General features: G+C 40.2%; 2 protein-coding genes across 3 annotated transcripts in view; one reads left to right on the forward strand and one right to left on the reverse strand.

Annotated features, from left to right (window-relative positions):
• LOC110257077 (uncharacterized) overlaps positions 1–14,194 on the reverse strand; it is a 28,357-nt gene extending 14,163 nt beyond the window's left edge. The window contains exon 1 of the mRNA XM_084998495.1: positions 14,182–14,194. Coding sequence (XP_084854621.1) covers positions 14,182–14,194 — 13 coding nt within the window. The remainder of the gene's footprint in view (positions 1–14,181) is intronic.
• The window catches only part of MAP3K2 (mitogen-activated protein kinase kinase kinase 2), a 90,856-nt gene that overhangs the window by 4,676 nt on the left and 64,783 nt on the right, over positions 1–21,397 (forward strand). The gene's annotated exons all lie outside the window — the stretch shown is intronic.

Consider the following 21,397-nt stretch of genomic DNA (forward strand, 5'->3'; position numbering starts at 1 on the left):
CCCAGCTAATACCCATGAAGAGGCTAGTTCGATCCCTGGCCTCGATCAGTGGGTTAGGGATTCCGTGTTGCCATGAACTGTGGCATAGGTCACAGACGAGGAGGCTAGATCCAGCATTGCTGTGGCTGTGGTATAGGCCAGTTGCTACAGCTCCAATTCCACCCCTAGCCTGGGAACTTCCATATGCCTCTGGTGCAGCCCTAAAAAGACCAAATAAATAAATTAAATTAAATCAGAATGAACTGTATATATGGAAATTTAAAAAACTTTTCCCTTATTTGTGTGATGTGTATCTCTCCATACACACAGACGTTTATAAGAAACATGTCTATAGTTTGTCTTTAGGATATCCCTGGAATTAATTTATTGGGAACATTGGCTGACTGCATTTCTCAGTGTTAATCACATATTTGCTTTTAACATCTCTTGTATTGTCGCCTTTGTTGTTACTTAACTCTTATTGCTTGCTTTTTTGTTGTTGTTGTTATACATACTTTGTCAGGAGGATGGTGATAGAATTCTTTGGAGTTCCTCCTGTAACTAGCTCCCTGCCTTTCTTATATGTACTCAAGAGTGTTTTGCTTGAGATTCATAGTGCCATAAATTTTGAAAGCACTGTGTAGTCTATAAACCTTGGGGGGTTTTCCTAGAGGTAATTTTTCCCTTACTTGTGCAGTTAGTTGTTTATTGTGGACTTTAACAATTAATAATGACAAATTAAAATAATAGTTTAAGATATGATTTTATCCATATTCTTTTGATAATTTGCAAATTGGGCTCCCTCGAGCACTCAGGACCTGCCTCTACTACCACCCACTCATCACCCTGCACTGCTCTCATCTCTGTGTCCTCCACTGGGAAGTTAGCTCTGCAAGGATAGCGGCAGTGTTTTTTGATATTGGTGCCGCAACACCTAGCACAATGCCTGTTTCCAAGTGTTTATGGGAATTGACCTCCTTTTAAAGTATCCTAAGTTTCCTAAAAGATGGTTGATGCCTACCTGAGTTGAACAGGGTGGGCAAGTTCAATATTTCCAAATGCTCAGGAAAAAAATCAAGTATTTGTGAACAGCTCTACCACAGAGGCAAGGCGTGGAAAGGTTTTTGAAAATTATTAATAGGAGCCAGTGGGAAAATGTGAGACAATACTTACTATTTTTGTCAGCCTGAGAGCAGATCTGAAGTCTAAGGTGAAGTCAGTTTTTAATTGTTTCTATTTAATGATAGTTAAATGTTCACAACTTATTTTGTTTTAGATTTGTGACTTGAAGATACTTCATTATCTTTATTTGGTAAGTTAGTGATTACTCCAAATTTGACTGACTTGGCTACATGTTAAAGATATTTGTGGAGTTTTAACCCAACATATTTTGTTTGTTTGAATATGATAAAGGAATGAGACCAATATCCTTGATTCAGTTTAAGGAGGGATTAATATCATGATATGTGTGATGGCTTTACCGTATTTTTAAATCAGTTTAGACATTTTTAAGTACCCTTTTGACTCCTTCTTAAAATTAGTTCTATTTTATGGTATCACATAGTGTATAAGAACAATAAGTCAAACAATATTTACAAATTTTCTGATTTGTTTATGCATTATAATAAAAGGAAAGAAGTAGAAGGTAGCTCAGCTTTAGTGTTGATAAAGAGGTGGTGCAAGATTAACCATCAAGTCTGTGAGCAGTATCTGGCTCCATTCTGTTGATTTCACCTCCAAACATAAATCTTGCATAAATCTTGCTCTATGATTTGAGAAAGAGTAGATTAGTTAGGGTTAGAGTTTATTTAGGGATGTACCTAAGGAGTTTGTTAAGACTGTTCCTTAAGTGAGCACCACAAACTCCAAAATGTATTCCATACTGTTTGTTGAACACTGGTGGTAACTAGGAAGCTGAGTTCAGACTTAAATATGCCATTCATTAGAAATAGACGGTGATAAAGTGACTTCAACATTTTTGAATTTGGTAAGTTGCCCTAGTTAATTTCTTAAGGACATAGGCTGTGTGATTCTGTGAAACCCACCACATAATAGAAAATAATGAAGAGTCAAAAGAGATTTAAGTTTTCTTGATTCGAAGGTTGTTAAGATAACAACAGTCCAGGGAAGATTTGTTATAGGGCAGCATTTTGGAAGATAAATAGCTCTTTTTAAATGTGATTAATTTATTAGAGTGAGATCTTCTACTTAAAGATATTTTATAGCCAGATATCTTGTGTTGAACTGCGCTTGATTTCGGTAAATACTTGTTGAAAGACTTAATGAGTAAGGAGTTCCTGTCATGGCTCAGCGGAAATGAATCTTACTAGTGACCATGAGGATGCAGCTTTGATCCCTGGCCTCGCTCAGTGGGTTAAATATCCGATGTTGCCGTGAGCTGTGGTGTAGGTCGCAGATGCGGCTTGGATCTGTCATTGTCGTGGCTGTGGTGTAGGCTGGCAACTACAGCTCCGATTCAGCCCCTAGCCTGGGAACCTCCATATGCCAAGCGTGTGGCCCTAAAAGATAAGAAAGAAAGGGAGGAAGGAAGAAAGAAAGAGTTAATGAGTAAATTCAGGACATATGTGATAGAAATCAGACTCACCCATGGGACAGTTTAGTGACAAAATCTAGAATAGTAAGCATTAACTGCTAGAAAATAACAGAGAAGAACTAAATTATTATATTATGAATGGGGAACCAAGACCAGTGAAATTCATTTTTGAAACTACTTTAGCCAAAAAGGTGCGAAAGATCTTTTTTGAAAAAGAAAAAAAAATAGTATTGGAAAAATTGTACATGAAGTTTTTTATGCCCACTAGAAATTTAAAAATAATTTATAGATATATTTGGATAAGAAAAAAAAATGAAGCTTCCCACTTCCCAATGGAAAAAACATTTAGGACAAACCATGCATCAGCAAAATCTTTTCTCAGAATCTTTCTGTATTCTTATTCTTTCTTTCTCCATTTTCACATCTGTAACCAAAGCACAGAAATACTTAAATGTTCTTAGCTTATTTTGTTCTTAGTTAAATTAGTGTTAGCATTTGTTAATCTGATACCCACTCTAGTGTTTTCTCTCATTTAAATCTTGCTCTTTTGCAAATGGGAAGATCAATTGGGAGATATGGCTTCTTTATAGAATGAAGGACACTTCAGCTTGTTTCCAAAGATGGGCAGCTCAGAACTGATAAAAGAAGGCTTGGTTGGAGGTAATGAAAGGACTGAGTGGTCTAGATTTGGTTGTGCAGGAAGATCTGAGAAGGGAAAGTTGCAGAGATTTCTTCGTCAGTAGACGGGGGGAAGGCTTGGGTAGTTGCATTCGTTAGAGTTTAGTCACAGAAGCGGAACTGCTACGGTGTTATGGAATTAAGCGTTTATGAAAGGAGGAAGGCCTTACAGAGTTGTGGGGGAAACTCAGAAATCAGAGTCTGTAAGGGGCAGTTGGGAGATCAAAGAAGTCCCTAATCAGCCTCCCTGAAGCTGGGGTGTAGTAGGCAAGTCAGAGAAGGTGAATTGCCTCTGAGGAGCGGGTGAATCTGAGGAACCAGTTATGCCCAGCTGCTGGAGTGGGACCACGCAGTAGAGCTGGTGGAAAGTGTATGGAAAGCTGCTACCTCTTCTGTGGTCTTCATTCGAGCTTTTGGTGGTAGACCTGAGGTTGCTGTTTGGTTGGCAGGGTTGGCAATCAGGAAGAAGAGCTACACACAGTATGGGGGAGAGCAGAGACATGGTGAAATCCTCTGGCATCTTCAGTTTGACTAACTCTAACCTGAAATCATATGGGAAGAGGATTCTGGGAATTGTAGTTTGAGCTTAGCCCAGCTGCGCTTAACCTAGCTGCCAAAGCAGGTGAGAGTGGGAGTGGGGAACTAAGTGGGGATGTGATAGTGTGGGAGTCCACAGTGGTATTTTATAAATCTAGGTTCATTTTACTGTGAGAGAGCAAGTTCTTTACATTCTACGAGCCTTTTTCTTCCTCTGTGAAATGGGAGATAATCTTTACTTTATGTGATTATTGTAAGGATTAAGGGAAATGTTTGCAAAGCATTTAGCAGAGTGTCAGCACAATGCAAACTATTATAAAGAGTAGCTTCTATTAATAGTAGTAGTTGTGGTAGTGATAGAAGGGATTGAGAAATATTTCGAAATGAGAGGGGAGGAGTAGAGAAGATGAATGGGAGTAAGAATGACATGGAAGACATAGTTCTTATATTTGAGAATGTTATATTCTGGTGACAGAGAACACATGTAAACATATAGAATGTTTAGGAAGCTGTTAAGTAGGGCAGTATCCTTTAAGAAAATAACTGCTGTGCTGAGTGTAGAGACCGCAAGTGCTGTCATTCCAGTGTAGTTAAGGTTAAGTGGTAGTGTATGTGAAATTCCTGGTACACTGAGAGTCCACAGAGGTTAATTATTTTCCACTTCGTTTCATTTATAGAAGGAAGGATGGCCAGGTGAGGGGGATGGGAAGGCTTAAGCTGGGTCCTTCAAAGATGGTTTAGACAAGTAGAAAAGCGGAAGGAAGCATTTCAGACAATAGTAGGAGGCATCAACAAGGCATGTGGTGCTTCATGAACACAACTGTATACCTGTTGACTCCTGCTCTTTGCTTTTGTAATCTATTTGTAGTTTCTAAAGATTGTGTTTGTTCCTGCTTGGACTGGTTGCCCACCTCTGGACTATCATTTATGGTGTGGGACAACACTGAGCTAATTTGATATCAGTTAGTAATTAAGTGGGTGGTTGGAGGTGTGGTGGTAGAAGAGACAAGTTTCCAGAAGAAGGCCACTATGGATGAATCACTCCTTTTGTTATAGTCGTTCAGTATTATAATTCTACCTTGTTCTTTTCAGGACATTATTAAGCATTTTATTCTTTTTATACAATTCGTATTTATTTAACTTCACCACGTTTACCAATTTCTTGTTAGCTTTTGTTCTGAAATCACGTTCCTTCTTCATGAAGTATATCCTTCAGAAGTTCCTTGACTAAAGGTCTGTTGGTGGTAAATTAGGATTTTTGTTTGTTGAAAATATTTAGCCCTTTTTTTTTTTTTTAAATGGCTGCACTTGTAGCATATGGAAGTTCCCAGGCCAGAGACTGAATTCAGGCTGCAGCTGTGACCCACACCACAGCTGCAGCAATGCTGGATTCTTTAACCCACTGTGCCAGGCCAAAGATTGAACCCATGCCTTTTTAGCAAACTGAACTGCTGCAGATGGATTCTTAACCCGCTGCACCAGAGCAGGAACTCCTAGCTCTTGTTCTTGATTGATGTTTTAGTTGTGAATGAAAATCTGGATTAGCACTTACTTCCCTCTAAGCATTGTTTTTTTTTTTTTTTTTCCTTTGGCCACACCTGTGGCATGTGGAGGTTCACAGGCCAGGGACTGAACCCATGCCACAGCAGTGACCTGAGCCACTGCAGTGACAATGCCGAATCCTTAACCTACTGCACCACAAGTGAACTCCCTCCTCAGCAATTTTAAGATGTTATTCCATTCTGTTTTCTGCCATATAATCAGACCTAAAAGATTGTACCGGATGTTTTATTATAGTAATATTTTAGTTTTGTTGTTAGTATAAAATTGTCTTTTGGATGGAGGTATTCACAGTAGCTTTTCTTTTTATTTCTGTTTTTTTTTGCCTTTTTTAGGGCTGCACCCACAGCATATGGAGGTTCCCAGGCTAGGGGTCGAATTGGAAGAGTTGCAGCTGCCAGCCTGTACCAAGCCATAGCAACGTAGGATCTGAGCCTCATCTTCATCCTACAGCTTGTGGCAAAGACAGGTCTTTAACCCACTGAGTGAAGCCAGGGATGGAACCTGCATCCTCATGGATATTAGAGGGGTTTGTTATACTGAGCCACAACAGGAACTCCCATCTATTTTAATTTTTGTATTCACTGAATGATTAATGAAGATCTTAGGAATGTCAAAGGGATCAGTAAAATAAGCCTTTAATAAATTTCTTTTAGTTGTTTGTGTGTATAATTATTACTAAAATATTTGATTACCTTTTCTGTATCACCACTGAAGATAAATAAATTAATTATTGTTCCTGTAATCATAATGCTCCATTCTGGTCAGGGGAGACAGACATATTAGGGTGACCTCATAATTTGTTATACAGACTGGGCTGCTTTTGAAAGTGAGAAGAAGCTGTTTTAATAATTATCTTGGGAGTTCCATCGTGGCTCAGTGGAAACAAATCTGACTAGTATCCATGAGGACGCAGGTTTGATCCCTGGCCTAGCTCAATTGGTTAAGGATCCAGAGTTGCCCTGAGCTGTGGTATAGGTCATAGATGTGGCTTGGATCTGGCGTTGCTGTGGCTGTGGTGTAGGCTGGCAGCTACAGCTCCAGTTCAACTCCTAACATGGGAACCTCCATATGCCATGGGTGTGGCCCTGAAAAGACAAAAAAAAAAAAAAAAATTATCTCGGAGCATCAAAAATAAACTGGGACTAGAGTTCCCGTCGTGGCTCAGTGGTTAACGAATCTGACTAGGAATCATGGGGTTGTGGGTTCGATCCCCGGCCTTGCTCAATGGGTTGGGGATCCAGCATCACCGTGAGCTGTGGTGTAGGTTGCAGACTTGGATCCCGGGTTGCTGTGGCTCTGGTGTAGGCCAGTGGTTACAGCTCCGATTCGACCCTTGCCCTGGGAACCTCCATATGCTATGGGAGGGGCCCAAGAAATGGCAGAAAGACAAAAAATTAATAAATAAATAAAAATAAACTGGGACTCTCCTTAGCAAACTGGGATGTATGATTTATCCTACATATGTGAAATGAGTATGATACAGTGAAATATGTACAAAGTACCATGGGAATATGATACATGTTATAACATGTAAAATAATACTAAATGTGAAAGTGTAAGTAGTAGTAACATTCAAAACCTGAAGGTAGGAGTTCCCGTCGTGGTGCTTTGGTTAACGAATCCGACTAGGAACCATGAGGTTTCGGGTTTGATCCCTGGCCTTGCTCAGTGGGTTAAGGATCTGGCGTTGCCGTGAGCTGTGGTGTAGGTCGCAGACCCGGCTCAGATCTCGCGTTTCTGTGGCTGTGGTGTAGGCCATCAGCTACAGCTCTGATTGGACCCCTAGCCTGGGAATTCCCATATGCCGAGGGAGTGGCCCTAGAAAAGGCAAAAAGACAAAAAAAAACAAAAACAAAAAACCTGAAGGTATATTTAATTAAGTAATGAAAGCAGTAGCGCTTTTGATCTTACAGGAATGAAGAGTTCAGCTTAACCTAATGAAAACCTCATAAATGCCACAGGTGACAAAACTTTAAGAAATGTCGTTTTCTTTTCTTTTTTTTTTTTTTAATTTTTTTTATGGTTGCACCCACAGCACATGGAAGTTCCTGGCCAGTGATCAATTCTGAACCACAGCTGCAGTAATGCTGGATTCTTAACCAACCTTCCTGCACCACAGTGGGAACTCCCAAGACATTTCAAATTGGATGTGTAGGAGATCTTGCCCAGAAATGAGAGAAATAGGATACAAAGTGCTTGGAGTGGCAATTAAGTTTATTGGAAAAGGTTCATGAATAGGTTGTTTTGAGATGGAGTTAGGAGTGAAAGTTCCCAAAGAGGAGGGAGAAATGGGCATTCAGGGGATGGGACAGAAGCCAAAACCCAGGAAGGTGGAGGTAGATTGGGTTGACTAAAACAGCTGTGTGATGTCGTGGTTGTAAGGAAATTCAAATTGGAGGTTTAAGATATTTGTTAATGGCCTAGCTATTTACAAAATGCTTTTAGGTTCTGTGGGAGATATAAAGATATGTAAGTAATATTTCTTGCCCTCCAGGAGCTTACTGTATAATTAGAACACAACCAAGTATACATAGAACCTTTTTCACAAAGCATGAAAAGAAAGGGATTATGGCAATTGATTTGATGAAAATTCACTGGCCTTGGGGTTTTATATTGACGTTTGAGATTTTGGCAGTATATACTGACTTCAGAGTTCTGACTGAGAAATACCGTGTTTGATATTATTTGGCAGTTTTGATTTATATGATAGGCAGTAGAAGGTGTTTGAATCCTAACAGCACAAAAAAGTATGCACAACATAATCCTATTTTGCCTAGCTGTGATTGCATTATACCAGTATAAGGTATATGAATTTGCTTACTTTTTAAGCTTTGGATAGATTTTATAATTTTAAAAAGACATTAATATTTTATTTTATGTTATGTTAATTTAATTTTGTCTTTTGTCTTTTTAGGGCCACACCCACGGCATATGGAGTTTCCCAGGCTAGGGGTCTAATCAGAGCTGTAGCTGCTGGCCTATGCCAGAGCCACAGCAACCCCAGATCCAAGCTGTGTCTGCCACCTACACCACAGCTCATGGCAATGCCAGATCCTTTAACCCTATGAGCAAGGCCAGGGATGGAACCCGCAACCTCGTGGTTCCTAGTCGGATTCGTTAACCATTGTGCCATGAGGAGAACTCCAAGACATTATTATTTTAGAATTTGGCATTTTGTCATTTTTAAAATCCATACATTGATGAGGTGAGCATGTTAGTACACAGTAGGCATGTGGTCAATGTTGGTTGAACAAATAAACAAATGAAAGGCAATATAGTGCAGCATATAAGAGTGGATCTTGAACAAGATTGTCTCAGTTCCAAAGCTGAACTTAAATAAACTTAGCTCTTACTATTTTCCTTTCGAGTGTTCACTATGCTCTGGTATTTTAAGTGCCTTACAACAGTACTTCATTTGAACCTTATAATAATCACATGAAATAGGTACAGTTACTGTCCCCATTTTATAGATGAGGAAATAAGCACTGAGAGCCGTTATTATCATTATTGTCAATGAATTTTGAGTGACATTTTTAGTAAACCAATTATGAGGACTTTCTCCGTAGTACCTGATAGAAATAGGGAATGGCAGCCAGGGTACAAATATCTTATCTACATCAGCCAACAGTGATTTGAGAGTTTTTAAAAAGCCTAAATTTGTTATAGAGTATTGATTTAATAGCTACCCTGTTCTCCTTTGAGATCTGTTTAATAAGATATTTAAGATTTACAGGCATTTAAAATGAATTTCCCAATAGTCTCAATATGATTTAAGAACTAAGAAAGAAAGAAAAAAAACCCAAATCTTTATATAGCAATTTAATTTTAACAAACATTTACGTACTTATTATATTATTCCGGGCTCATTATAAGCACTTTACAAACATTAACTTGTTTAATTTCCATTGCAATCTGGTGATTATTGTACCTATACACAGTTTCCTATTACAGATAAGGAAAGTAAGGCAAAGAGAGGTTGAGTCATTTGCCTGAGATCACACAGCTAGTGAATGGCATGTGCGGATCTCATACCCAGGTGGTTTGGCTCCACAGTCTGACCTCTTATCTACTGTGCTTGCTATTTTAATTTTTATAGGGAGCATGACCCATTGAGAGTTAAAATGTGGGTGAGTAAGAAGTAATGTTATAGATCACAAATATGCTGTTTCTGTGCAATACTTTAAAAAGGAGAAGAATATTAGACCCCTAGCCTGAGAAGCTCCATATGCCATGGGTGTGGCCCTAAAAAGATAAAAAATAAAAAATAAATAAAATAGAATTGTCTTTTTAGAGTTTAGTTTGCCTTTAGCTCTGAGCTGTTTAGAGGAAGAGAAGGCAACCAGCACCTATTAAGTTAGAATCTCTATGACAAGCATTTGTGTTAGGCACTATACCTATGTCTTATTCAGTGTGTAAAGCAAACCAGGAATATGATCTCTGATATATTAATTTCATAAACAATTACTTGGATACTCTGGTTGTATTCAGAATGGCCAGAATCTGTTTGTAATTTTTTTTATTAAAGTATAGTTAATTTACAGTGTTCTGTCAATTTCTGCTGTATAGCAAAGTGATCCAGTCAGACATATGTATTATACATACATATTTTTTATATATTATATATAATATATACATTCTTTTTCTCATATTATCTTCCATCATGTTCTATCACAAGAGAATGGATATAGTCCCCTGTGCTATACAGCAGGACCTCGTTGCTTATCCATTTTAAATGTAATAGTTTGCATCTACTAACCCCAAACTCCCTGTCCATCCCACCCCCATGCCTCCCACCCCCCAGCTGCCACAAGTCTGTTCTCTATGTCTGGCAATCTGTTTCTCTTCTGTAGATAGGGTCATTTGTGGCATATTTTAGGTTCCACGTATAAGTAATATCATATGGTACTTGTCTTTCTTTCTGACTGACTTCACTTAGTGTGAGAATTTCTAGTTGCATCCGTGGGGCTGCATATGCCATTATTTCATACTTTTTATGGCTGAGTAGTACTCCATTGTGTGTGTGTGTGTGTGTGTGTGTGTGTGTGTGTGTGTGTACCACTTCTTCTTAATCCATTCATCTGTTGATGGATATTTAGGTTGTTTTCATGTATTGGCTATTGTGAATAGTACTGCAATGAATATAGGGGTGCATATATCTTTTTGAATTGTAGTTTTGTCTGGATGTATATCCAAGCATGGAATTGCTGGATAATTGCTGGATCATATGGTAGTTCTGTATTTAGTTTTCTGAGGAATCTCCGTACTGTTTTCTATAGTAGTAGTTCCAGTGTATGTTCCCAGCAGCAGTGTAGGAAGGTTCCCTTTTCTCCACAGCCTCTCCAGTATTTGTTATTTGTACAAAATGGCCAGAGTTTTGAACTCACTTCCCTCTGTGACTCTAAAACATTCTGTTGCAATACTCTGCTTCCCAAGAAAATATGAGAACTCAAATTTGATTTGCCAGATAAACTACGTATTCTTTTGAAATGTCAGTTCAAGAATTGATAAAACATTTTATTAACTAAAGAATCTTTAGAACCTGATAACAGAAAGGAAGAAAATACCTCCTAAAGATGATGATTATCATGACAACAGGGACCACTAGATGGAAATTAGATTTTTCTTGGTCTTTCTGAGGAAGTGCAAGCGATTTGCCTATTTACAAGTGATTAACACTCTGTGTTAGGATGATCCTTCAACCTATTACAAATTACATTAGAGCTAGGGCTACTAAGTTATTATTAAGAATTAACCAAGCTGCAAGTGTATTCTTTAATCATTCTAAGAGAATATTGTTTTTTATTACTTATGTCAATACTTAAGATGTGTGGGGAACACTTTTAAAGTTCTCTTTAAATTTGAATTTCTTTTGGTTATGAGAACATAATATAATACAAAGTTCAGAAACTATGAAAGATAACACAGTGAAAGTCTCCTACCCCTGCTGCCCAGTTCTTCTTACCAGAAGGAACCAATATTATTAGGGAAATACTCCTTTGAAATTGTCTTCAGAATTTTCAAATATTTGAAATTGGGTTGTATCTGTCAAGTGATGGCAGATTTAATTTTTTATCCTTTTTTTTAGGCCCGCACCTACGTTTCCAGGCTAGAGGTCAGATCTGAGCTGCATCTGCAACCTATACCACGGCTCTTGGCAACACCGGATCCTTAATTCATTGAGTGAGGTCAGGCATCAAACCCAAATCCTCATGGATACTAGTGGGGTGTGTAACCTACTGACCACAATGTGAACTTCCTTATTTTATTTTTTAGAGTCAGAATTCCTTTGTAGTCTGATAGAGAAAGGGCTACTAGCCTTGTGTAACAATTTTAAAAATCAAAAGCAAGGAGTATCTGGAGTTCCAGTTGTGGCTTAGTGGGTTAAGAACTCAACTAGTGGGTTAAGAACTCAACTAGTATTCATGAGAGTACCGGTTCAATCCCTGGCCCTGCTCATTGGGTTGGGGATCTGGCATTTCCATGAGCAAGCTGTAGTGTAAGTCACAGATATGGCTCGGATCCTGAGTTGCCATGGCCTGTAGCTACAGCTCCTATTCAATCCCTAGCTTGGGAACTTCCATATGCTGCAAAAAACAAAAAACCAAGGAGGGAGTTCCCATCCTGGCTCAGTGGTTAATGAACCCATGAGGACATGGGTTCGATCCCTGGCCTCGCTTAGTGGGTTAAGAGTCTGGTGTTGCTGTGAGTTGTGGTGTAGGTTGCAGACATAGCTCGGGGCATTGCTGTGGCTGTGGTGCAGGCCGGCAGCTGTGGCTCTGATCCAACCCCTAGTCTGGGAGCCTTCATATGCCGCTGGTTTGGCCCTAAAAAGACCAAACAAACCCCCCAAACTCCAAGGAGTATCTATAAGGTAGTGAGACTCATGCATTTGAAGTATGTGGTATGGTAAAATGTGATCTATGTGTATAACTGTGAAACCATCTTCTGTCAAGGTAGTGAACTTATGCACTATCCTCAGAACTCAGAAGCTTCTTCATACCCTTTTGTTGTCCCATCACTATCGTGCCTCATTTCATTGACCCTAGGCAACCAAATGATCTGCTTTTCTGCTTTTTTATCACCATAAATTAACTGTTCACCTAGTGATGGACATTTGAGTTTCAGGTTTGGGGCTATTACTCTTAAAAGTTGATACGAGAGAGTTCCCGTCGTGGCTTAGCAGAATCAAGTCCCGACTAGGAACCACGGAGTTGTGGGTTCGATCCCTGGCCTTGCTCAGTGGGTTAAGGATCTGGCGTTGCCGTGAGCTGTGGTGTAAGTCACAGACGCGGCTCACATCCCGGAGTTCCTGTGGCTGTGGGGTAGGCTGGCAGCTGTAGCTCCGATTAGACCCCTGGCCTGGGAACCTCCATATGCTGCGGGTTACCAAGAATTACCAAACTCTTCTTTTGCTTTTTGGTCTTTTTAGGGCCACACCCGCGGCATATGGAGGTTCCCAAGCCAGGGGTCGAATCAGAGCTACAGTTGCCGGCTTACACCAGAGCTGCAGCAAGGGCAGGATCTGATCCGCGTCTGGTGACCTACACCACAGCTCATGGTAACACTGGATCCTTAACAACCTGAGCAAGGCCAGGGATCAAACCTGCGTCCTCATGGATACTACTAGGGTTTGTTACTGCTGAGCCACAACGGGAACTCCAATCTTGACAGTTTTGAAGTTTTATGGAGTAGTTAACTTTTAAAAATTCCTCAGTTGAGGTTTATGTGATGCTTCCTTATGGTTCAATGTAGGTTGTATATTTTTGTCAGGAATATGACAGACGTGATAAGGTCTTCTCAACACATCCTTTCAGTTATAAATTATTTTAATTTGCCCATTACTGGTGATCTTAATATTGATCACTTAACTAAGCTTTCTGCTGAATTTCTACACTTAGAAAGGTACTTTTCGGAGTTCCTGCTGTGGTTCAGCAGGTTAAGAATCCGACTGTAACAGCTTGGGTCGCTGTGGAGCCGAGTGTTTGATTCCCCTGCCCAGTGCAATGGGTTAAAGGATCCAGCATTGCCACAGGTCACAGCTGTGACTTGGATTCAGTCCCTGGTCTGGGAACTTCCATATGCTGAAAGTGCAGCCATTAAAAAAAATTTAAGAAGAAAGAAAAGAAGAGAGTTACCTTTGTGGCTCAGTGGTTAATGAATCCGACTAGGAACCATGAGGTTGCGGGTTCGATCCCTGGCCTTGCTCAGTGGGATAAGGATCCGGTGTTACCGTGAGCTGTGGTGTAGGTCGCAGACGCGGCTCTGATCCTGCATTACTGTGGCTCTGGTGGTAGGCTGGCAGCTGCAGCTCCGATTGGACCCCTAGCCTGGGAACCTCCATATGCCGCAGGAGTGGCACTAGAAAAGGCAAAAAGACAAAAGAAAAAAAAAAAAAAAGAAAGAAAAGTATGTTTTTCCTTTATAATTAGTGAAAATTTAGGGGGAAGGTATTTTGAGACCAAGCATTTCAATTCTTCATTACTTTACCATACCAGCTTTAGCATTCATTGAATTTTCTTGGCTGAGTTATTACTATTGATGATTTGCAAATAATGATCTTATAATTTTATTATATTATTACTTATTAGTTTATATTCAAATACCCATGCTTTGAATGTCAAAGAAAAGGCTTCTTCCTTTTCTCCCATTTATTGATTCAGTTTTTAATGTCGTCTCTGTGGACTTATGGATTCCTCTTTTTTTCAGTGGGTTGTACTCTATCATTATTTATTATGAAGCTCAAATTGTCCCATATTTGGCTAGGAGGAGCACCTTCAAGGTGGATCCTGTGACCTTTTGACATGTTCCGTGTTTCTTTGTATACTTTTTTTTGGGCACAGTTAGATGTTCCAGGCTCACCTTGGTGTTACCTGAGTCATACATGGTGATAAACCCATATTTTCAAGGAATCCTTGTTTCTTCTAGTGGAGATGGGTATTTAGAAACCAACACTCAGCAGGTATACTCATTGTAAAATGTCCCAACTTCCAGGTGTCTGTAGACAAAGCTGTAAAACACACATAGGTGTAAATGTGTGTTTTTGTGTACATCTCTTTGTTTCTTTGCATATTTAAAAATCATGATTTCAGAGTTCCTGTTGGGGCACGGTGGAAACTAATCTGACTAGGGTCCATGAGGTTCAGGGCTTGATCCCTGGCCTTGCTCAGTGGGTTAAGGATCCAGCATTGTCGTGAGCTGTGGTGTAGGTCACAGACGCAGCTTGGATCCCAAGTTGCTATGGCTGTGGCGTAGGTCGGCAGCTGTAGCTCTGGTTTGACCCCTAGCCTGGGAACCTTCATATATGCCTTGTGTGCAGCCCTAAAAAGCAAAACAAATAAACATTTTTTTAAAAAGGCGTTCCCTGAGTTCCCGTCAGCCCCCAAAAAAGAACAAACCAAACCAATCAAAACCCAAATGTAATAACGTATAGCATCCTATATGGAATCCCGGAAAAGAGAAAGGGCAATGAAATCTGAATAAAGTATACAATTAAGTCAATAATGATGTATCAATATTGATTCCTTACTTGTGACAAATATATAAGACATTAACAACAGGAAACTGGGTAGAGTACAAGAACCCTCTAAACTACCTAAAAGTTCCCTGTAAGTCTAAAAAGTAATTAAAGAAAAGAATGAACTGTAAAAGGAACGGATGGAGCAAAAACTAGTCATAAGATTAAAGTCCAGGAGATAATGATATATAAAAGCATTTAGAATAATATGGTAGCAGGGAAGATGGAGAAGAAAAAGATGGATTCAAGGTACATTCTGAAGACAGAATAAAGAGAACTTGGACTTCCAACTAATGCAGAATAAAGAAGTCAGCAAATCCTTCCTCCCAAAAATATGAATAAAACTGGACGAATTGCCAAAAATAACTATTTCAGGGATTTGGAAGTTGCCAAAAGATAAACAACAAATTGAGAAGTACTTATTCATGGAAAACTACCAGAACTTCAGGTAAAGCAGTGAGAGTCAGCAAATTCCCAACACTAGGCCAGCTTGGGCTGCCTAAGAACATTCAACAGGGAGTTCCCGTGGTGGCGCAGTGGTTAACGAATCCGACTAGGAACCATGAGGTTGCGGGTTCGGTCCCTGCCCTTGCTCATTGGGTTAACGATCTGGCGCTGCCGCGAGCTGTGGTGTAGGTTGCAGACGCGGCACGGATCCCGCGTTGCTGTGGCTCTGGCGTAGGCCGGTGGCTACAGCTCCAATTCAACCCCTAGCCTGGGAACCTCCATATGCCGTGGGAGCGGCCTAAGAAATAGCAACAACAACAGACAAAAAGACAAAAAAAGGAAAAAAAAAAAAAAAAAAGAACATTCAACAGAGCAGAACTGGCCTTGAAATACACCAACTCTGTTAGAGGGGCTGACTTCATTTAGTATAAAAGATAAAAAGCCCACATCGAATGACACCGTCAATAAAAGGAAAAACATAGGGTAAAAATCAATGGGAAAGGAGGTTTTTTTGGTGGCGAGTTAAGGATCTGGCATTGTCACTGCCGGAGCTTGGGTTGCTACTGTGGTGCAGGTCCAATACCTGGCCTGGGAACTTCCACATGCCATGGGTGTAGCCAAAAAACTTTTTTAATTTAAAAAAAAAGAATGAGGAAAACCAGTAGCTTTGCTAGGAGGAGGAGGAAAGTATCTCATTTGGGGGCAGACCAGCTAAAAATTTAGGGAAGATCTTGTTTTTTGTTTTTTGTTTTCATTTTTGGCTGCCCCACAGCATACGGAATTCCCAGGCCAGGGATCAGATCTGAGCTGCAGTTGCAACCTAAACCACAGCTTTGGCAGTGCCAGATCCTTAACCCACTGTGCCAGGCCAGGGATCAAACCTATGATCCTAATGCTCCCAAGACGCCATCAATACTGTTGTGCCACAGCAGGAACTTCTTAGGGAAGATCTTTAAAATGAGAGCTGCAGAAGTGCTATATGGACTCTTGACAATTCTTGGCTGACTAGGAAACTGTGGGCATGTGCAGATGGAAGAAACCCAAGAGGGCCAGGTACAAAGTAAAATTTAAGGTACATTTGGATATTGCCTTAAATTTGTGCTTTCTAATTCACATACATCCACCAGAAGATGGTCAAAGCCTTATGGGCTTGAGGTATTTGAGGGCAGCTCTGCCCAATCACTAACTGACTACCAAACTATATGGCCAAAGGGCAACGCCCAGGAAGCCTGGTTTAAAAATACAAACAGAAAGGAGTTCCCATCGTGGTTGCAGGTTCGATCCATGGCCTTGCTCAGTGGGTTAAATAAAGATCTGGCATTGCCATGAGCTGTGGTATAGGTGGCAGATGTGGCTCAGATCTGGCACTGCTGTGGCTGTGGCCGGCAGCTGTAGCTCTGATTGGACCCCTAGCCTGGGAAAGCACCATATGTTGAGGGTGTGGCTATAAAAAGCAAAAAAAAAAAAAGAAAAAGAAAAGAAAAACAAACAAAAATAACAAAGCAAATACGATAGCAGCCAAACAAGCATGGAAATAATGTATTCCGCAGATCAAGTAGAGCAAGTTGGTTTAAAAAAAAAAATCCCAATTTTGAGTTCCTACAATGCATTTTCTAATAGTCTAGTTCTCAAAAAAAAAAAAAAAAGAAAGAAAAAAAAAAGTGACCCAAACAAGCAAAGAGTAAATTGTGACCTGTACTCAAGAATAAAAAAGCTGTCAATAGAAAGTGACTCTGGGTAGGTCAAGATGTTGGAATAGACTTCAAAGCAACTATTGTAAATATATTTAAAAGAATTAAAGGAAAGTCTAACAAAAATTATTCCACAATAGGAAATATCAAAAGAGAAACAGAAACTATAAAAAGAGAACTAAAGTAGAAATTCTAGAGTTGAAAAATACCATATCGAAATGTAAAATGTATCAGATGGACTCAACAGTAAATCTGAGGTAACAAAAAAAGAATTAATTTCTACAAAAAGATCAACAGTAATCATCTAATCTGAAGAACAGAGAGAAAAAAGATTGAAGGAAAATGAACAAAGTTTCAGAGATTTATAAGACATTAAGCAGGCCATGTATCACATAAGAAAGGAGAAGGAAAAAGTGGACATAGAAAATATTTGAAGAAACAATGGCTGAAACGTTCCCAAATTTCATGAAAAACAGGACTCTGCACACCCAAGAAGTTTAATTATCTCTAAACCCAATAAACATCAAGAGATCGACACCTAGACACACAGTCAAATGCAAAAAACCAAAGATAAAATCGTAAAAGCAGAAAGAGAAAAATAACTCATTTCTTAGAGGGGAAAAATACAATTAACTACTGACTTCTACCATAAATAACAGAGTCAGAGAAAGTATGGGAAGAATGGGAATTCTAGCTGTGAGGCAGTGGAGGTACAGTGGTGAAGTTTAATGAGCCAGCTTATCTCTGTGGAGGCACCAGTTTGATCCCTGGCCTGGCACAGTAGATTAATGATCTGGCATTGCTGTGGCTGCAGTTGTAGCATAGGTCACAGCAGTGGCTCGGATTCTATCCCTGGCCTGGGAACTTCCATAGGCTGCCACAGGTGCAGCCAAAAAAGAAAAAAAGAAGAAAGTGGAATGGTATGTGTAATGACAAACATAAAACAAAACAAAAAAGTTGAGCAACAGTGGTTAACGAATCTGACTAGGAACCATGAGGTTGTGGGTTCGATCCCTGCCCTTGCTCAGTGGGTTAAGGATCTGGTGTTGCTGTGGGCTGTGGTATAGGTTGCAGGTGCAGCTCAGATCCCGCGTTGCTGTGGCTCTGCTGTAGGCTGGTGGCTACAGCTCCAGTTAGACACCTTGCCTGGGAGCGGCCCTAGAAAAGGCAAAAAGACAGTGGGTTAAGGACTCGGCATTACTGGAAGCTGCAGTACAGACTGTAGATGCCACTTGGATCCGGCATTGAGTAGGCAGGCAGCTGCAGCTTCAATTAGACCCTTGGCCCAGGAACTTCCACATGCTGCAGGTATGGCTGTAAAAAGAAAAAAAGAAAAGGTGAGGTGTTCAAATCAGTAGTGTCTCTGGAGTACTGGAACACAGATTCGATCCTTGACTCAGGGCGGTGGGTTAAGGATCCAGCACTGCTACAGCTGTGGTGTAGGTCGCAACTTAGGCTTGGATCTGATCCTTGGCCAGAAACTCCATATGCTGCTGGGCAGCCAAAAAACAAATACAAAATAAAGTAAAATAGGAGGTGAAATAAGACATTTCCAGATAAAAAGAGACTGAGTGAATTCATCCCAAGAATTACCTTATAAGAAATACTAAGGCGAGTTCTTCAGACTGAGTGAGAAGTGACATCAGATGAGGTAACTTGAACCCAGTAGACTAAGAACAAGAAGATGAACACTAGAAAGAGTTAAATATGAGAGCAAGTTTAAAAGACTACTCAAAAAAAGACTATTTTTTCCTTCTCTTAAACTCCTTAAAAAACATGTGATTGTACAAAGTTAATTCACACACACACACACACACACACACACACACACACACGATGCCCACCCATTAACGCAGATTACACATTTTTTCCAAGCACTCAGGGAATATTCACCAAGATAGACATAGGCCATATCCTGGGCCACAAAATAAATCTCTACACATTTAAAAGAATTAAAATCATATAAACTATATGTTCTTTGCCATAATGGAAGCAACTTAGAAAGTAATAACAGAAAGACAACAGAAAAATCTCCAAACATTTGGAGGTGAAACAACATACTTTAAAAATAATCTGCAAAAGGGAAAGTTTCAACACATTTTTTTTAAGTATAAAGAACTAAATGGGAATACAACACATAAAACTATGTAAAACAAAGGTAAAGCAGTGGTGAAGGAAAAATTATAACACCGTGCTGAGCTGCTATTAGACCTGCCTCCCTCCACCAACAACTGCCCCATGTAATGTCCTTTGGGCTCCTGCAAATATGGAAAGGGCTAAGTCAAGAATGAAGCCTCTGGTGTGGAACTGGGATTGAAAGTACCATTATGAAATCAAGATTTTCATTTTTTTTTTAAGGGCTGCACCTACAGCACATGAGGGTTCTCAGGCTAGAGGCCGGATCAGAGCTGTAGCTGCTGGCCTACACCACAGCCATGGCAACGACAGATCCAAGCCGCATCTGGCGACCTACATCACAGCTCACGGCAATGCTAGATCCTTAACCTACTGAGCAGGACCAGTGATCAAACCTGAGTCCTCATGGATGATAGTCAGATAGGTTTTCCACTGAGCCACGAAGGGAACGCCTTTTTTTTAGTTTATTTTTATTTTTGTTTTTTTGGGGTTTTTTTGTCTTTTCTAGGGCCGCTCCTGCAGCATATGGAGGTTCCCAGGCTAGGCATCGAATCGGAGCTGTAACCACTGGCCTACACCACAGCCACAGCAACACGGGATCCGAGCCACGTCTGCAACCTACCATGAGGTTGTGGGTTTGATCCCTGGTCTTTCTCAGTGGGTTAAGGATCTGGCATTGCTGTGAGCTGTGGTGCAGGCCTGCAGCTACAACTCCAATTAGACCCCTAGCCTGGGAACGTCCATGTGCTGTGGGAGCAGCCCTAGAAAAGGCAAAAAGACCAAAAAAAAATTTAATAGTTTTATTGAGGTATAGTTGATTTTTAAAAAACTGCTCATATTTAATATGTACAATTTTATGAGTTTGGCCATAATGCAAGCATTGATGGTACCGTCACCACAATAGATAATAGACATAGCCAACACCTCCCCAATTCCTTGTGTCCCCCTCTCTCTCTTTTTTTTTTTTTTTTTTTTTTTTGGTGGTGGTATGAATACTTAACATGATACCCACCTTCTTAACAAAATTATAAGTACATAATACCATATTAATAAATATAGGCACTATGCTGTACAGCAGCTCTCTAGAGTTTAATCATCTAGCATAACTGAAACTTTATATCCATTGAATAATAATGCTCCTTTTTTGCCACCTGCCAGTCCCCCCACCCTGCAACCTCTATTTTATTATATGCTTATGAATTTTGCTATTTTAGATACCTCATACAGGTAAAATCATGCATTATTTATCTTTTTCTTTTTTGCATTATTTATGTTTTCTATGGATTATTTCAACTAACATAACATCCTCCAGGTTCATCCAGGAGATGTTTGAAAAAATTTGGGAGGGAGTTTCCATTGTGGCTCAGGAAGTTATGAATCTGACCGTATCCTGGCTGTGGTGTAGGGTGGCAGCTGTAGCTCTGATTGGACCCCTAGCCTGGGAACCTCCATATGCCTTTAGGCCCTTCAGGGCCGCACCCATGCCATATGGAGGTTCCCAGGCTAGGGGTCCAATCAGAGCTATAGCTGCCAGCCTACACACCACAGCTCACAGCAACACCAGATCCTTAACCCACTGAGCGAGGCCAGGGATTGAACCTGCAACCTCATGGTTCCTAGTCAGATTTCGTTTCTGCTGCGCCATGTCAGAAACTCCAAGAAAAGAAAATTTTTTTAGCCATGCTCTCGGCATGTGGAAGTTCCTGGGCCAGGGATCAAAACCAAGGCACAACTGTAACCAGAGCTGCTGCAGAGACAACACTGGATACTTAACATACTGAGCCACCAGGGAACTCCAAGATGTTTTAATTTTTTTTAAATAAGTTTTATTGGTGTGTATTTGACTTAGAAAGTTGTGTTACTGTCAAGTGTACGCGCAGTAAATCAGTTATACATATACATTATATCTGTACTTTCTTTTTTGCATTTTAGGGGTGCACCTGTGGCATATAGAAGTTCTCAGGCTAAGGGTCAAATCAGAGCTGCAGGTGCTGGCCTACGCCACAGCCATGGCAACACCGGATCCGAGCCACATATGCAACCTACACTACAGCTCATGGATCCTTAATCCACTGAGCAAGGCCTGGGATTGAACCTGTGTCCCAGCATTGCAGAGATGCTGCTGATCCTGTTGGGCTATTTTCTAATTTCCCTTATGATTTCTTCTTCGACTCATCGGTTCTTTAAGCGTTTGCTTTGTAGTTTCTACATATTTGTGACTTTTCTAGATTTCATTTCTGCTTTTGATTTCAATCCTATTAAGTTTATTAAGACTTTTTTTGGTGGCCTAACATAGGG

The sequence above is a fragment of the Sus scrofa genome, chromosome 15 (assembly GCF_054392235.1).
Source record: "Sus scrofa isolate SSC_HxYL_T2T_F1_AM1 chromosome 15, Sscrofa_HxYL_maternal_Yorkshire_Landrace_v2.0, whole genome shotgun sequence".
Lineage (NCBI taxonomy): Eukaryota > Metazoa > Chordata > Mammalia > Artiodactyla > Suidae > Sus > Sus scrofa.